Source organism: Carcharodon carcharias, chromosome 1 (assembly GCF_017639515.1).
Source record: "Carcharodon carcharias isolate sCarCar2 chromosome 1, sCarCar2.pri, whole genome shotgun sequence".
Classification (NCBI taxonomy): domain Eukaryota; kingdom Metazoa; phylum Chordata; class Chondrichthyes; order Lamniformes; family Lamnidae; genus Carcharodon; species Carcharodon carcharias.
The window spans coordinates 16,667,624-16,686,833 of record NC_054467.1 but is presented as its reverse complement, the minus strand read 5'-3'; the positions used below and the strand labels follow the sequence as shown (position 1 = coordinate 16,686,833).

At 41.7% G+C, this 19,210-nt stretch overlaps 1 protein-coding gene across 3 annotated transcripts in view; it reads right to left on the bottom strand.

Annotated features, from left to right (window-relative positions):
- The window catches only part of nrg1 (neuregulin 1), a 197,012-nt gene that overhangs the window by 15,155 nt on the left and 162,647 nt on the right, over positions 1-19,210 (bottom strand). The window contains exons 5-8 of one of the 3 annotated variants that reach the window (XM_041195587.1): positions 16,297-16,355; positions 6,641-6,664; positions 2,627-2,729; positions 52-178 (exon numbers count right to left, since the gene is read on the bottom strand). In XM_041195587.1, coding sequence (XP_041051521.1) covers positions 52-178; positions 2,627-2,729; positions 6,641-6,664; positions 16,297-16,355 — 313 coding nt within the window. Of the gene's footprint in view, positions 1-51; positions 179-2,626; positions 2,730-6,640; positions 6,665-16,296; positions 16,356-17,178; positions 17,247-19,210 lie in introns of all 3 variants that reach the window. The other 2 variants (XM_041195597.1, XM_041195604.1) reach the window with 2 other exon arrangements.

Genomic DNA, 19,210 nt, shown 5'->3' with positions numbered 1-19,210 from the left:
TGATACATTACAGTTAATGCTCGATTGGGCAAGAATACCAACTCAACTTACATTTGCCAACTGAACATTGTCTGCCGGAGGGTTTGTGTGGTGGGGTCCATTTACAAGGTTCACCATGTTGTTGCGCTCGGAGCGGAGACTCTGTCTAAGCCGGTCATGCAGCTTTTTTCGCTGTTTTCTGTATTGGGTGGCAGAAGCAATGCAATCAGAGACAAAAATAAACATCAATTAAGTGACATGGATTTCTTTATATTAGAAGGATTAAAACTCCAGCTACGAAGTTGTGACACCTCATTTTTTGCAGTGCCAGCATAGCATTCACCCTTAATTCCCAGCCCTTTAAACATGGCTCCTTGTTGAATCCTTCCTCTGCTTCCTGTCCAAACCGAGTGTTTCTCAAAATAAATATAGGAAAGAACCAACTGAATGGAGGGTTGTATACTGACTGAAACATACTGCCGTTTGCAGCCAGTGCTACAGGGCACAGGCTGTGGGATACATTTGTAAAAGAAAGTGTCCAAAAGCAATTTCAACCCAAATACTTTAGATAGAAGTACAAAGAATTACAGAAAACCTACAACAGACACGGGCCCAACTGGTCTAGACTGGTGTTTATGCTCCACACAAGGTAGCTCCTACCCTACTTCATCTCAGCCCATCAACGTATCTTCCTCTGTCTCCCCCCTCATGTGCTTACCCAGCTGCCCCTTAAACAGTTAGATTTTTGATCGACTAGGGAATCAAGGGTTATGAGGGGCAGACAGGAAAGCGGAGTTGAGGCCCCAGTCAGATCAGCCATGATCTTATTGAATGGCGGAGCAGGCTCGATGGGTCAAATGCCCCCTGTCCTGATCTTATTTCTAATGTTCTTAAAGGCATCTACGCTATTTTTCCCTCAACCACTCCACGTGATAGTAAGTTCCAACTACTCTCTGGGTCAAGAGGTTACCCCTGAATTATTTATTGGATCAGTTGTGACGACCTTATATTTGTGTCATCTAGTTTTGGAATCCCCCACAAGTGGAAACATCTTCTATTTACTTAAAAGCTTTCTTTTTCTCCCCTTAAGTAAATATACTGTGCCTTGAATTCAAATATGAATATTCAGCATCAGAACTTTGCAGAAATACGCTCCTTTTCAGTCCTGTGCTCTAGGGCAGAGTGTGGCCTCTGCATCAAGCCTCTCAAAGTTTGGGGATGAGAGTGTTGAGGTGAGCGAAAGGTTTCAATAAAATAATATATCTGATGAGGACTGTCACTACTTTTAATAATGAGGCTTAATTCATTTGTTGGCCTTTACGTTTAGAACACTGTAAAACCTCATCCCCTTTGATGCTGATTCACACACCCTTACAGGTAGAATTTAACTTTGGTGGAAACAGCGCAATCATGGGTTGGCTGCCCATTATATAACCTGAACAATATTCCTTTCTGTGGACTTTAATGGATGGCTGATCCACTACTGCCCATCTTGTGCCCTCACTAATAATTCCCCCCTCATCATTCCAAAACAACTTATAACCAACTTTTCAAACCGCGTTGATCTAAAGGACAAAGAACATGCTCATTATTGACCTGCACATCTTTTTCAAAAATATTCTCCCCTCAACCCTATGAAGCCCTTGTGACTACAGATCATTTACTGGGGAGAGGAAAGGGACTGGGTGCACCAAACAGGTCACCTGTTCCCAGGTTTCTGCCAATGTCATTCTTAAAGTCTGCCTCCTTTCGTAAACCTCAAATTTATATCATTCAGTCCCAGTTTCCCTTTCTTTAAGGAAACAGTTACAATCATTTAATTTTGTGCTCATCCAGATGAATCATGCTAAAATTAGGGTATGAAACACATTCTCACTTGTAGCACCAAAGCTTGAAGCTCCCAGTTAGGCTACATCACAATTAGTTGCACAGTAGAACTCGCTCCACTTTCCAAATGATGCTTCAGCCCAACCTCAGAAAAACCTACAAAGTAGTTTTTTTGTTAATATTTCATTTCCCACACTGGTTATCCTTTCTGAATCACCCTATCAATTAATACCATGTCATGGAATATCTCGAGCTCGTGGTTCATGGTCACTCGGATCTGAACTGAAACGGTCCAAAGTCCCTTCACATTAGACCTTTTCAGTTAACAAAGAGAGTATTTGGGTTAGGTTTCAACCTCAGTCCCTTCAACAGAGGGTTTGTTGTGATGTTGGACTTCATCACTAAGGGTGGAATTTTCCAGCCCTGTTGCAGCAGGGGAGGGGCAGGGAAATGTGGAGAGGCGTCCATAGGTCCATTCACTTCCGCAGGACCGGAAGATCCCACCAGCTGGAGGGGCCGGAAAATTCCGGCCCAAGCCTCCTATTTGCTGTGCAATTATATATTAAATTTTATCCTTAGACTTTAACAAGAGACTCCATCCAAATAGCAGTGAAGTACTTATTTAACAGCTTGAGGCACAGTTAATTTGCTGAGTGCTTTATTATTCTTAAAAATCACTTTATGGGAAGGCTGACTTTTAAAGAAAACCAATTTTTCCAAGCGCAAAGTCAATTCACTGGGAGGGAGGCAAGGACAGAGCAGTTGAGTTAGTGTCAATTAGGTTTTATCTTGGATTTGAAATAATGAAACTTTGGATTACTTTGTTTTGCAGTAAGCCACAACACACATGATGCCAACCACCAGGAGGGCGATACAGATCCCTGTTATCGTCAGCACTCGCTTCTGGTACAGCTCCTCAGCTTCTGAAGAGAGAAGCAGAAAACAGCAGGTTACAGCCTGAGGTTTGCTATGGAGCCAAGATGTCATGAAAGTGTAATCATTTCGCTCTGTTGATGAGGAGTAATTGCTCGTACAGCTTCCATTTTCCTCCTGCTTTGTGCTCTCAAAGGCAATTAAAACACACAAAATGGAAGCTCACGGCAATTTTTCTTTAAAAAAAGGCAATTCCCAGCTTAGATGAAGCTTTCTGTTTCATTTATGTTTGTTTGGATTCGTGCTGTGCCTAGGCAGAAATGTAGAACGGACACAGTTTTACACTTAAAATTAGTCTTGTAATTGCAGTTGTGGTATCAGCACTGATGACCACAGGCACTGATGGCCAGAAAGGCACATGTGAAGACACATGTTGAGTTCTGTCAAGCAGACAAACCAGCCGACAAGAGTGTAATCTGTTGCAAGATTTTTCTGTCTTTTAAAAATGAGCACAGCTCTATACATTTAAATACATGCCAATATTCTCAACCATAAATGTCATTCCAAGCATTTCCTTGTCACAATTATGCGTGCCATTTCCAATCAAGAACATGTCCGTGTTTCAAGTCTTCTACTGAGGCAGATGATTAAATTAATCAACTGAAAAAGCAATATATAAGCCAGACAATGCCTTTTTGAACTCCTGCAGTCCAACTTTAAAAAGTACAGTTTGACAATTATACATAAAACTGGAGTTAAATTGTTATTGGGTTTTCACTCATTGATGTTTCCTGCAGCATTTATAAGATGCCATATTAGATATTTTTACAGTCAATTCGTTGATTGATTTTCTGTGCAATAGGTCAATGTTTGAAAAGATTTACCTATAATTTTTGAGCATTTTATTCATACTTCCTCACCTTCCCCTTGGAGCCGGCTTCATCAGCCTTGGATTAACCAAGAGGGATGGGGAAGCAATTGTTAAAGAAACAGTCTTCTTAGACATTGTTCAGTGCAAACTTTTCCCACCTTTCCCCTACCCATATCCACTGAGAAACATCACTGAGTAAAGCACCTTTGAGGTAAATGTCAGAATAGAGACCAGCTGATATGACCAGGAATGCTTTTGTTACATTTGAAATAAAATTGACTAATTTTTAAACAAATGTCTGTTATTAAAATGATTTATTATGGGAAAATCAGTGCAAAAATCTGAAGTTTCTCACAAGCCAGATTGACGTCCTCTTTAAAAAAAAAGATATCTGTAGGACATACTGGAGAATAAGATGCATGACATTCAGGGAAGCAAAAGCATCAAACACGGTTCGAGGTAGATTGTGGAACAAAATGGTGATGATTGGCAGGCATTTTGGACCTTAAGGCACACAGGCCTGTGTCTGTTGCAAGGCAAGTCTTCAGATGCTCAGCTAAGAGTTCACCTTTGCAGCTTGTTGTTCAGCTGACATGAACTCTTCTGACTTGGCCAGATCTGTTCTGCATTTATTATTTCTTTCTGACGCTATAATTTGGTCAATTCGGAAAAAAAGGGGTAGATAACTGGACTGGGAAGCAAATTGCAAAGGAGGACCGACTAAAATCTACAGCATAAATATGCAGGACCATTTAACGGGTGCAGGAACTTTGCAAATACTTCAAATTCTTCCTGATTCTCATTTGTGCAAAAGAGTAACGTTTTCTCTGGCTGTGTTTTTTTGTTGATATTATTAGCATGGCTTGTCTCTTTTCCTGTACAGCTGGCCAATAGCCATCCTGCTATTTACAACAACAACATGGGACGTCACGACAGATAGGTCAACACCAAGTCCATACAAGACCGAACATCAATTCAACTGAAATTATTCTGGAAAACTAGTTCGCCAAAGCAGCGAGTGATATAGAAATACATATTCTTTTAAAAAAAGGAAAAGAAAAAAAGATGCCAGAAAGGTAGAGGTTTTGATTTTAAAAAGTAGTTTCAGGTTAAGGAGTCAACTGTAGACCTGGCATAGCATGCTTGATAGTGGAAAATAAAATACAGAAACACTTGGAAGAGAGTGATTGAAGCAAAATGCGAAGGGATGCCCCACACAACATAACCACCGACTGACTGAACCAGCACAAAAATGAATCACAAGTTACTTGGGTACTTTTAAAAGGATAAAAATGTAACAATAACGATAAAAATGAAGGTGATTTCAATCAAATTAGAATTCAGATCACTTCAAGCATTTGTTTGCTTCCCTCACCAGCAATCACGGACAGGCCTATAAACGTCTTCAATTAAAACAGAACTTTTTAATCAATGTCTCGCACAATTTCCTGAGGCCTTCTGGACCCGAAGGCTTCTGTGCAAAAGAGGAAGGAATCTGTATCATTTAATCTGTTGTTTCTCCATTGTCCGCAGTTCCAGATCTTTGGGAATTACTGGAAGGACGTGTGCTGATGGCCTTGTCCTGTACATCAACACTAATCAGCTAAAAATGCTCAAGGCCGGTTCATCTGGGAACACCGTGTTCCTCCCTTGACAGCAAAATGGGAATCCAGAAGAGGATTCGCCATCGTGCACTGGGGGCTTGCAACAGCCCTGAAAGGGATAATATATTACCAGACATTAGGCTCTGGAGTCATGTGCTGATCAATGAGACTACAAGTCATTTAATTGCAAGATGCTTTTATTTCCAAAGTGGGTTCAAATTGGCCCAAATAAGTGGCAGTAAACGTTTTAGCTTATAGTTAAATTAAACAAGGGAGGGAGGTGTGGAGGGGGGTGGATGGTTCGGTGGAAAGATCTTTTGAACTCTCCAGAGAATCAGTCATTAATGATTCGAATATAGAATCCGGCCAGTCAGTAAAGATCGCTTTGTATTATTGCAATCTTCAGCCAGAAATATCATTTGCTTTTTACAAGTGTATTTGTTATCCTTATGAATAGACTCAATTTCCATTTGTGGCAATGTTAGACCACTCTCACTGCGGATCACAAGCTTGTACTCTTCAATTTTGAGGCCTTTATCATCTAACTAGTTTGTTTTAGATTCAAGTGGCTTGAATTACCAGTTAAATTGCAAAAGGTTTACAAAATGCCAGAAACATTTAACCAAAGGGGAAAGGAGAGGTTCAAAATTCAATGGCACATCGTTGAGTGCTTTCAGCATTTTGTCTAATCTCTTTGGGAGCTGGTATTGTGACTGCAAACTGGAATGAAAGGCTGCCAAGTTTTGTATTTTGGACATGAGATCCATCTTTAAATTATTTTTTGTATCACAGCATCTGCTATTTTAGAAACCACACCTTTAAAGCTTATTCCTCGTTTTGTGAGGCTGAAAAATGGGACGAGGAAATGGCAGAAATATTTATGCTGACTCCAAGAAAGAGAGCCTTGTTAGGATTTTACAGTAACCCACTCAGGAGAAGTTGCTCCCTTGATAACTGCGCTGGCTCTTGCTTTTTCACACATTCAATGTGTCCTTACATTTAGTAAGAGAATGCATTGTGCCTAATCAACCTATGTAACAAAGCTAGCATAGCACTTAAACAATCAGCAGACTATTTCTGGGACAGTCTTTTAAAAGTTACTTATTTCGAATTCGTCAAAAAAAATACTCTAAGGAGGCCATAAATAAGGAGGTCAAAGTCAAATCCAGATCTAGACTAATAGAGCGGATGTACAGATCAGCCATGATCTAAATGAATGGCGGAGCAGGTTTGAGGGGATTGAATGGCTTGCTCCCTTTCTACAAATCAAGTTTCCAGGGCTGACGTGAAAAGAGCAGTTCCCTTTTTATGTCCTACATGCTACCCACAAAAAGTGCGGCCAAGTGCTAGACAGGCTGTTATGGCTGGATCATCCCTTCCAAAAGCAACAGGGGAGGGGAGGGGAGAGAAACGGAGTTAGGAATTGAAGGCAGGTCATAGCTGTCAGGTTTTATTCTGCAGATTAAAAGGAATGATTTGTCCATACCCATAAATTCAATTCCAAGATGCTCTGCCAATGCAGAAAGTTGACAATAAAAAGAAAGGAAAAAAACAAGGGAAAAAAAGTTTCAGAGAAGAGCAGTACAACATACTGGGGGAAAAAATTCACACGAGTAACATGATTAGCCTGCACACGAGAGACAAAGATGAGTGGTAACATTCTAGAGGAGACTGTGCTCATATAAGCTGCTTTATCCTGGTGCAAAGTACATGCTTTTCAAAGAAAGAGAACACGAGCGCTGGGGGGGGGGGGGGGGGGGGGGGGGGGGGGGGGGGAAAGAGGAAAAAAACACACTGGAGGTTTGAAAATATAGTCAGCAATCCATTTGTCTGGAGGAATAAAATATAAGAAAACTTTCTGGTAATGATGCAAGGACATTTTGGGGAGATTCAGCTGATTTTCCTTTTTTTGCTCCCTTTTGTTTCACAAGGTAGAACGATGCCTTTCATAGTTTATCTGAACTTCACAAAATGGTTTACTGGCTGGTTTGTTTAGATGGGTTCAGGCCCAATAAAATAATATTTTTTTTTAAAATTACATTTATGTCCAAGGCACCTAACGGTCAATAGCAGTGAAATTTTAAGGAGTGAGGTTTATGTTCAGGAAAAATGTGCAGTGCGGCCAGATATTTATTTTCACTGAATTACACCTAAGGATGTTGCATTCTTTTCTTATTTGCCCCAGGTCGGAGGGAGTCATCTGCCCCAGCCCAAATGATGGATGTTTGCTCGAAGGATGTCAAATGGAGTTCGAAATTCAGTGTGCTTGAATATTTTGACACACAGCCAACACATCGTTTAAATATCCTGAAAATCCTGCTTGGTTGTTGGGTTGCGAGGGAGCGGAACTATCAGCCTGACCTGAAGTGTATTTTCAAACCCACCAAGTTCAGATAACTTCAAAAAGGCACCGTGTAAAGGTGTAGAGCATTATTATTTTAAAAATTCAAGTTGATGATCGTGATACTAATTGCCCTCCAAAACAAATATTACGTTGAGGAAAAAAATAACAAATTATTGCACAAAAACGGTGATTTCAAAATGCTCGCTTAATTTTTGCCTTAAATGATCTGAAGGATTAAACTTTAGTTTCCTCAGATGGTCGTGCAGTCCTGCATGAGCACCGCTAACAATACACATTAGTTACGTTAGAAAAGAGAAACAAAGCAAGGGTTAAATAGCGGGCATGCTGCAGCATGCATATCGGTACACTAATATCGCTGGTTTACACTTAGACAAACGTTAGGCGGAACTACAATCACGGGAGAGGAAAATTCATTCAGATTAGGGGGTCAGGAGAGGGTCATCAAAAATGGGTAAAACATAATAATTGCATGAACGTTAGAATGGATAATACAATATTAAGGATGCATGCTCGTGGCACAGGGACTTGTCGATTCAGCGTGCATCACTCATTCCACAGACGTCTGAACCCTTCACTGAACCCCACCAAGCTATGCCATTCAACTAACTAAAGGATACAGACAGTTGCATTAAAGAACTGGCTACAGCAATTAAAACTATCTGGTTGCTGTCAGGCTACCACTTAAAATATTTTCTACCTTGTAAACTCCTATAAATTGGCTTTCCATCTCAAACAGGAATGCAACACGACAGTAACAATGCCAGTAAATAAGGAGCAACTTAGTTCAGTTTCAATTTTTTTCCACCTAATCTTAAAACTTAAGAACAGCAAAACATTGAATTCTCTATTTCTACATCAGCTGAGCCAACAGGGCAATTCAGTAATGACAAAAGGATGCAACACATTTGCTGAAATGGACACGCCAAAGGACAATTTTACTTCCGGGTAGCTACTGTCTAAAACTACATTGACCTGGGAAGCAGATTGACACTAAAATTTAGGCCGAATACAATTTAACAAAACCATTTCTGTCAGCTATTTGCAAAACATCAACAGACAACATCATTGTGTGAAACCTTACGTGCAGAGTGTGGAGGTATTAAATGGTATGGTAATGTTAAAAGGGGGGGCGTGGCGTGCTGATATTCAGTGCAATGGCTTCCACACAGGGAGCCTAAATCATGTGTAATCTTCAGGTGAAAGGAGGTTAAAGGCTGGGGAATAATTGGACTGGCAACAAAATTGCGTCCTTATATTTTATTGTGAGATCCCATACCCACATTTACAGAAGGAACAGTCCATAGAAAATTTGTTGCACAGTAATGAAGCCCTCCCACCAGTTGGTGGTGCTAATACAGTCTATCTCGGCAGGAAACATGGCGTCTGGGCCCACTTAATCATGGAAGGGACCCTACTTCGCTCGCCCGGCATGGTAAGGCCTCGCCCAATTAAGTTGGAGGGTGGAAGGGGCTGACGTGGGATTCTCAGCCGCTGGAGCCGGGATGTCAATTAGGCTCATTAATGAGCTAATTGACACATATAATCTCGAGCCCACCGCAATTTAGCGCTGGCTCAGGGATTAAATGGAGGCTGCATGGCTTTCTCTCACTGCTGCCTCCGCCCCCACCCCCCCCGGAGGTCCATCTAGTGAACCCAGGGTTTGTCAGCGGCGTTTCAAGGTGGGGGGAGGGGGGTGGGGTGTGGGGGGGGGGGGGGGGGGGGGGGTGGGGGGGGGGGTGGGGGAGCCGGGGGTGGGGGGGGGGGTGTTGCCTTGTAATCAGGCACTCCGTGCCCAATCAAGGGACCCAGCATCTGGAAGGACGGTGCGCTGAAAGCCACCCACTTCCCTTTAATTTTCTTCCTACCACCCTTCCCTCCTCTCGCAACCCCCAACCCAACTTCACTCTCCTGTGGCCTGGGCTCCCTTGGCAATTCTGGGCCTCTGGTGGGTGTGCTGTCACTGCTCCCGCTGGTGCTGGCCGCATGAGGCGGTGCCGGGCTCTGACCGGCTGGACTTCCGAGCTCAGTAGCAAGGGGAAGGCATGGTAGCGGCCAGTTAAGTGCCTGAGGGGCAATTGATTCCATCGGGCCTCCCCCACGGAACTTACAGGGGTTCCAACGCCTGTTCCCCGGCCAGTGGGTGAGACCCCCTTTGGCCTGACTAAATCCTGGCTATAGCGTCTACGCTGGCCGGAGGATATCATTACTGTGCAACAGATTTACATAAGCTGTCCTCATTGTAAATGTAAGAATTTATAACAGCATAAGTTGATAGGTACATGCAGATACCAAGGCATTTAAAATATTAACAGATAAATGGCTTAATGGGAGTTCCGCTGGATCAGAATAAAGTTAAATAATAAAATGTGGGTGAAAAAGTGCTCTCGAAACGAACAGTGGAACAGTTCTGTCGAAGGGTCACGAGGACCGGAAACGTCAACTCTTTTCTTCTCCGCCGATGCTGCCAGACCCGCTGAGCTTTTCCAGGTGATTCTGTTTTTGTAGTGGAATAAATGCTCATTCATGACCATCCTGTCTACGGCTATCATGTACATTGGACCCAAGCCTTATCTGTCCAGTGGTTTTGTTTGGAAAAATAAATAAATAGAAGGTTTGCAGCTCTGGAATGCGCAATTGAGGAATTATCAGCTGCATTTGGCTGGAACTAGTGGACCCTGATCATATCCTTTTCCCTTTGTTTTTTTGTAATAACACCATCATTGGGCACTCATTGGAATGCATATTGCCTGAGGCTGGTCAGAGCAACATTCTGTCTGAGGCTACAGGAAGGTTGGAGTTCCAGTATCGTGCTTTTGGAAGGCAAGACGTCTGAGCTGTTGTTTCCTTCATAACGCTATCAGCATTCCTTAATGTTTCCTCAGTATGTTATTCAGATAGCAGACCCTCCTCAGCACTGGGCCTGATATACAGCTTCTTGCAGCCAATGAGCCTTTTCATATTTGTTATGCTGAAGCTCCCTACCTGACACTATTGTGGAGACAACATCACCTCAAGGGATTGCAGTGGTTCGTGGAGAAGGTCCACCACCATCACCTTCTCAGGGCAACTAGCAATGTCGGCCTTGTCAAAACTGCTCACGTAAATAAATAAAAATAATCTTTTCCAACTAAGCAGGGTGTGGGAGAGATTTAAAGATATTTTAGTAATGTAAAGTTTCACACTGATATATTAATTTACCAATAGCGGAGAGACCAAATATGAAAAATATTCTCCCTCTGTTTTTTCTTTTTATTGCAAAAAATGATAAACCAGCACAATATATGCCAATCACTTTTTAACCATCAATTACTTTCCTGTTTTTGATCTCGCTAATAACTAAATGGGTGATGGAGGATCTCAAGTATAATGGGAAGTTGGAAATGTTATTGCAAAAGAGCCATACTGACCTTTCCAATTATTCTCGCATAGAGGGCACAATCTTTTGCTCAAGGTAGTCTAATAGATTTGGAATACTGCATTGGCCCAGTGATAGCGTGGGGTAAAATTCTTCAGTTCACTCCTATGCTGATGGCTATCACTGAATTTTTAAACAATGTATTTCTGTCAATTTTGCCTCTGCTTCTTGCTAGAATATTTGGACTTCATTTATTGACAGTCTGCTTGTGAGGCTCATCTTGAGCAGTTTTCACTCTCCCTCTTCCATTAACCCTTCCTTCAACATCTTGGTTTCCTTCACTGTCTTTTTCACTCTCCCTCTCCCTTTTTTGGTACTCTTCATCCTTTCCCTTCCTCGCCTGGTCTTCCTCTTCTACTCTCTCTTCCTACGCCCTACCCCACCCAAGTGCTTTTATTAAGGTCCATTTCCCTCTGGTTCTTTACTCTGTGCCCCCACACGCCTCTGCCTACCCTCATCTCATGTCACATGCACAGCAAGAACTCCTCCACAGGAAAACCTCTGCCCCTGAAGCTTTATCTTGTACATATGCCTCCTTCCTATAGACTACACAGGGTCCATAACATAAAACGGATTGAGCGTTAAGAGCATAAATGATTCAGTTGTACGTTGGTGAGTGAATCCCTTTTAGTGACATCCCTCTCCAATTCCAGGTGGCATCCGCATATCAGACAAGGATCATCAGCCTGGATCAGTGGGAGCCATTTGCCAGTCCTGATAAGGATTCCTGTGTCCATTATTTCACAATCTTGCTATCTATTCTGCTAATGTAAACACCAAAATATCACTGCAATACATTGTGGCATGAGGGAGCCTGTTTTTCTTTAAACTGTCAAAGCTCCTGTCTCGCTGGTGTTTCACAGTTACTGGAGGTCCCAATTATGCTTTTAAGATTGCTACTGTTAGAGCCAAGCTGCAAACGTTTGTACTGTTCATTGGACATTGATTCCAGAAAGGATCAGATCTGTCCATTCGGAGACCCACTTGCAAGGGTATATGAATGGTGGGCTGTGCGAGTATCTAGGCGCACTCTGCAATGAGAGTTACACACCACACCTATGCTGTGAAATCTGCAAGTTCACAATCTGCCTTGTTTGCCTCTCTGCACACATCAGTAAGAAATCCCTGACACAGGAGTGGCTGCTCTGCAGAATTGGTGGATGCCCAGATTCCTTCCTACAATTGCCCCCACAGTATAAAAAGGTGCTGCCTGGAATGGATATTTTTTTGCCCTTTTCCTGGACTCCTCAGATTGTTACCAAAGGGCTGTGGCAGGAAATGGGTTATAGAGGGTTGACTGCACGTTAGACACCCTGGACAACTGTCCTTTCAATTGGGCAGCCAATCTGCTCCCATCCATTTTGCCCTTCTGCTGCAGTTGAATTTCACCCCGTGACTTCATTACATCAGTGAAATTATTGCTTCTTTGGGTCAGACGAAAGTGGGCTGGGTGTTGTGTTAATTGTGTTAATGAGAAAACTGCAAAACTATGAGTTACTAATATGGAATATCTGCATAAAATTGGTGTTGTCCATTCCACTTCCCCAAGAACCACAGTCCCTGCTTCTGAATATTTCTTTAATACAGTGCATCAACCCTGCATAGTCCCACTTCCTCGTGTCTTCCAAGATTGTCCCTCTCTGAGGTGAGAAAATACTATTCTTCATTGAATCATAGAATATTACAGCTCAAAAAGAGACTATTCTGCCCATAAACTCCACCCTAGTGTTTTTCTCAACCTAGCCTAGTGCTATTCTCCCACTTATAGTCTTAACCTCAGACCCAGTCTAATCTCATATTCTTCCTTGCTCTCCATTCACTTTAAAATTCTACATGATCTAATCCAATCCTTCTGCTTGCTCCACGCCCTGTAACACTCCTGTTTTTAAAACTATCCAGCTCACTCTTAAAATGACTTATGACTCTGCTGTGACACCAGTTTGAGACAGAGAATTCCATATTCTCCCCCACTCTTCCCATAAAGACTCATTTTCTAACCTCACCTTCAATTCTTTTTGTGATTATTTTCAAGTTGTGTCCTCGTTATTATTTTGTCAATCTAGCAGAAACAATCTATCACTGTGCACTTTATTCTAAGTTGTCACTTGATAGTACAGAAATTGAGTATTGCTAAAAATAGAGACATGCTGTTAAACCTTTTCACCTTGCAATCATTAGCACAGGTTCACAAGAATACCAAATCCAAAGGGGCCAACAATTTATACTGCATGAGAAAAGGGTGCTGTTTAGTATTCTTACCAACTAATAAGCACACTCTTCTCATACAGCATGAATTGTTGTTCCTTTTAGATTTGGTATTCTTGCGAATCTGTCCTGATGAGTGCAAGGCGAAAAGCTTTGACAGAATGTCTCTTTTTGCAGCAATTTATTATAAGTCTTCATAATCTCACAGGCCTTTCACAAACTGCCACTTATTCAGCTGTTGAAAAAGCCCCGATTTCTCATGGCTCTCTCTAGACTGTAGCTTTATCCCTTTTTCCATTGATTTTATACCCTTCCTTATGTGGGGGCAGCCAGAATGGGGTTTCCAATTCCTTTGACATCAATTATGTCACTCCATACCTGCAAAGTTTTGAACTTTGGGAAATGCCCACTTTTCTAATGGCCTGTATATGCGCCCAATTTTTCTTCTTGTACACTTCCTCAGCATATCATTATTGACACCTCACATCTCTTCCTCTGGCCAAGGGATGGGACAGGTGGGCTGAAGGATGCTTTGTGCCTTCTTGCTCAGTAGACTGATTGATACAGGTCAAAAGGAGCACAGGCAATGGAACGAGTTGGATAAGGTGTTGGGGGTACCTAATGCACAAGGGAAACACTCAGTAAAGAGCCCAGCGGAGAACTAAAGAAATTCACCACCCACTGTGAGAGTTGTGATGGATTCCTTTAGCATGTTTCCTTGGGCCGTTGGAACTCTGACCTCTGGCATTCTCCCCTCATGTGTTCCTATTTTCTTTCCTTACTGGTCCTTTGATAGGGAAACATAGGGAAGGCAACAATCACTGTGCATCCTTTGTTTCCCTGAGGGAATTAAGAATGAACCATGTGGTGTGAAACTGGGATCACATGATGGCTAGATCAGGTAGGGGTGGCAGATTCCTTTCTTGTTATACATTAGTGAACCATTTGGGTTTTTTCTGTAGTTTTGGCGCTTCCACAATCACTTTCTGGTGCTAGTCCACAAATAGCCATATATCAGACTGATATCATGAATGGCGTATTGCTTCACAAGAAGAGTACACTTGTTTAACATCAGTCTTGGTACTCAAAGAGTTAACCATGTCCCTGTTGTTTCCCTGACTCATATTTAAAGTTGTGCCCTTGCTTTAACTCTTGTCTGTTCACCTTATAATGATTCACAGTTCCAACAATAACTTGAAAGAATAGGATCCTTGCTTTCTCTTGCAATCTCCTTCTTTGGTTTTTCCCTTTGTAGCTTTGCTCTGTAGGACTCCAACACTCAACTGCAGAATGTGACGGTGACAAACGTGTACTGTTGCTAACATACTATCTTTCTTTGATCCCTACAGTTCCCCACCTTGCTTTATTCTTCATTCCTCTTGAACGCATCCTTGGCTTTTATTGATTAAGCTAGCACTAAGCAAGAGGCCTGGGGTGATTTATAATGCCACAGAAAATAGTCATTCCCTCTTCCATCAGTCACCATTGTGTTTGTTTCATGTAGAGTCACAGATTCTTAGCTAAGCTGCTGTGTAGACGTTACAGAGCATGGCATCATCATTTATCTTGCCATCAATATCTAACAGCTATTGTACTTGTATTCATTTTTGTCTGTGCCTTTGCTGTGGTTTTATATTCCTTGTGGGTCTTCAATGCTACAGTTCCTCACTGTATGTTACAATTTAATGACCATACAGTAAATCCCCCTCATTTTGCCCCAATCCCTTCCTTCCAAATAACACTGATCACTGGAGCCCTACAAAACTGATAGCAGGAGCGTCAATATGGGTTCTCTATCTGTGAAACAATCATGAAGTGACTTACTTATAAAGCTGTGATATTTTACAAGTTGGTAAAAGGGTTATACGTCTGGATCAGTACATAAAATCTCAGCTTTCTGCAATGAATTTGCTTTCGTGCTTTCTCCACAGTCGTCTCCTCCTGTCCTGAAAGGATCAACTCCTTGCTTGGGTCTGGGTTCCAAATGGACAAAGAACCCCTCCAGTGCCTCACCAATGGACAATTAGGATCGTGTATTGAGCTGTGGAAAGAAGCTGTGCCCAGTCACCAAGATTCACTGTCGATGGAGTTTTTCTCACTATCTAGCCAAGGGATACTGGGGGCTAAATATCGTGCTCCTACTTAAATGCTGACTGAAGTCAGTGGACTCGGCACAGACCGGGGTTTGAGTACACGACCTTACTGGATAAAGTCATTGGGGATTCATTTTTAACTTTTGGCAATGGTATAAAATGGTGACTCGAATGGAAGGGCAAACTGGGCTTGAGTTCAGTGTCCAGCCAAGTAGATATGCCAATTTACACTGTCATCGAAAGTTAAAATTCCCCTCCAAGGAGGCATTAGGTGAACACTAAATCAATTCTTTACCAAGGTATATGCTACAATGAACCTTTATATGCTGAGGTGAGTTCTCAAATAATATTTTTTGTTCTAATAGTTACATACTGCCTGATTTCCTATCATTTTTGTCTCTAACTATTTTGTATTTGTTGTTAATTAGTGAAGCCATCTCCCAGTTATCTTTCTCTCATCTCCAATCCTTTTGAACATCAACATCTCTGCCAGACATCACCCCCTGGGAATGATTGCAAATCTGTAGTGCTTATTGTTAAACACTGTCATCTTTCTCCTTGTCATCTTTCTGTGACCCTTCTGAATCTACAGTCCTTATTACCGAGCAGAATTAACTTTCATCCCATGATAATCTGCATAAATCTGCAATTCTTATTATTGAACATCATCATCTTGGAACCTTCACTTTTTACTTGCAATCTGTTGGTCTATCTTCCTCTTACCTTGCCCCTTCTAGTGAACACATTCATTCACACCCCCTACCCCATCATCTCCCTTTCACCTCCAAATCTGCTATCCTGATCAACAACTGCAACACTAAACACTGCTCTGCAAGTCCTGCTATTGATTGCATGCTGCAGGCAGGTGCAATGGCTTCAGTCCGCCTGCTTTTTGTTCTCTTCTCGGGGAAGGGGTACCGTCTGAGTGAAGATAGAAATTTGAGGTCGAGGTGAAACAGCGGTAGCAGCAATAACAACAACACTGGCAGCAGCAGCAGGAGCAGGAATCAACAGTGTGACAAAGCATGCTTCAATTCAGGGGGAGACAGAAGAAGTGGACGTACTGTAGAAACTGGCCATTACGTAGTTTTGGCAGCGGTCACCAGTAAATTCATTTGGACACCTGACAAGACAAATAAAATGAGAGAGAAAGAGAGGAGAGAGAAGATAAGTAACTGTCAGGATAGAGTCACCTTCAGCACCAGGTCTCATTACCTTGATGTGGTCACCGTTTAATCCATTTTACCTGGAAATCAACATCTCCGCAACACTCAATAATTGCTGGTTTAACACAGCAAAAAAAAGATTTTTTTTTATTATTCAGCAGGTGCATTTACAAGCCATGAAAATTCAACTCCTTCAAGTGAGTCTGGAGCTGTACATCTGAACCAAATTAAAGTTAAGGGAGAAAGAGCATTAGAGAGAGTACATATTTACAAATTTAGATGAAGCAAAATTTAATCCTCGATTTTAGAATTGCCTTATTGGAAGTGCCAAATTTCTATCAATTTATCAGTACTGTTGACCAAGTCCTTTTCCAAGTGATCACTTGTGTATAAGAGAGGAGATTGTTCATGATCTACTTCCTCGGAAAAGACCCTCTCCAATTCCTGTCTAAACAATTTGGGACCATTGAACTATACGACTGGGGAATGAAAAGGATGGAGAAGATTTTGATAGCTGTAAACACATCCTACAATGGTGAGGAACTGAATCTGTACTGTACTGTTTCTCAAAGTAATAATACAAAAGAACGATAAGAACAGCAAACAGTACGAGATTACTGAGGGGCCTGGTTACAGTATCAGAAGTTGCCCAAATCAAAAAATAATTCACATTTTAAAAGCATCTTTCTTTCTGAGCAGTGACAACACCAAGGACTATTTCTGTTGAGCTGCAGGGGAGAGAGAAAAAAAAACCACAGGCATGATTATATCTTCACATACGTTCAGGTGTAAAGACTCTCATGGGTACAGTCTCTGTACATCTTTCTCCGGTGAATCCGGGATCACACCTGGAGGGTAGAAATCGGACATAAACAAACAGAACAAAAGGAACTCAAACGGTCTTAGGCATGACGCTTAAAGGAAACTAAAGTGTTGGAAATCACGGGTGAATTCACGTCGAGGAGGGCTGCTTGTTGCAACTGGGCAGCTTGGCTGCCTGAATTTAATGGCCAACTATTATTCCGTTTGTGTGGCTGCCTCTCCTTTGAGGATAATAATTTTTTGCAGGATTACCTCTAGGTTTACAAGTGACAGCGCAAGCAAATTGCCACTTGGGTTTCACATATGCTCACGTCTCTAGTGTGGGACTTCAGGGTAATAATACCAGTCATTAGGAACCATTCAATATCCAACCCTTTTCAAGAAAGCTTTTAGATGTAAATGACACACTGAATAAAGGTGTGTGTAATGTACCATTACCTGGTTTGTTGGTTTTAAATTTCCTCGATAATATAACAGTTACTGGTCCAAAAACGAATTAAATTTTTTAGAATCTTTTTGCAAAAAGATTGCAGCATGGTTTGTAAAGTTAAAGAAAGGGGTATTCCATTGTGTGCCTGCAGTTTTGAACATTATTTACAGGCACATTGAGCCTGTAGCTCCAATTCTAACTGTTGTCACAACCACTATGGCCAATTTATCAGTTTGGTCTGACAAGCCATTAAATCAAAAAGCATCAGCCACCAATCTGCGTAGCAAAATGCCCAATAAAACAAAGATAGCAACCCACTTAGTGTGAATCAGACACTTTGAGGTAGGAAGTTTTAGCCTCTATGATCTGCCAACCCAAATACCTTTTTTCATATATATATTGAAGGAAACACAGCAGTATGGAATTTTAGTAATTAAGAGATTATTGGAATGCTCGTTTTGTCAGCCTCTGACATTACTTGAGCTGCTTAAATGGCTAATGAGTCACAGGGTGCAAATTTTCAGCTCGAGTCCAGAAGCAATTGAGCTCCTAACAGCATACATAATTACTTTCTGTGATCAGCAGACAGAGCAGACTTGATGTCCTGTCTGGCCTTTTCTCTTTCCATCTTTTATTACTGAATACCTTTTTGAAAGGACTCAATTAGATCATTGAGATTGTTTTCGTGCCTTTATCTTTGGAATAAAGCTCCTTGCGAGACCAAAACCTACTGCGGTCGAGTCTAGAAAAGTGCACTTCTGCTCCAAGCAGAATCTCAATCCAAGCATAACATTTCTTGGCAACGCATTTGTATATTTATCAGGATCCAACTGCATTACAAGATGTGTCAATGTGACAGAAACATCCCATTCCACTACACCGGTGATAAGATTATGTCATTGTGCGTTTTTTTTAATCTGAGGATCCGAACATTTTTCTGTTTCCCCTTCTGAAAGCAGTGTTGGGTTCACAACTTTCTGATTCAGGTAGAGGGCAGTTTCAACACACTGGAATGGCCTCTCCCTACACTACCCCAACAAATGTGGCTGGATCTCTTGCATTTGCCTTTTTCTTTCAAATCAATGGCTGTGGCCTTAATGAGGGAGCTGATCCAACGCTCATTCATACTTAAGACCCTCAGACCTTAAGCGTGGCAAATGACCAAACTATTATTAACTCCCCTGTCACCACCAAAAAGCACTCTATTTAACGGATAACTAATGAAACATCATCCTTAGGCTGGAGGATCTTACAGGGCACTGTGTTTTGGGCATGCTCATGAATATTTAAACCCTCTCTATCTAGTCACAACTCAGCTTCCTGAAATCAGGGTAGGGAAGGGCTGTTTAGATTGCCAGTGTTATTACATTTTTACCCATTATTATTGTGATCATGGCCAGTTGCTATGCTTTGTCAATATAACATATTAATTATGATCTGGTAAAGCCCAAGCTGATTGATGGAGGTGCCTGTGGATATTGCTTCATCAGAGCTTTAAGCCAAACAGTACATCCGTATCCAATTTTATTTCAGATGCTTGTACCATGGAGATTAACTGCT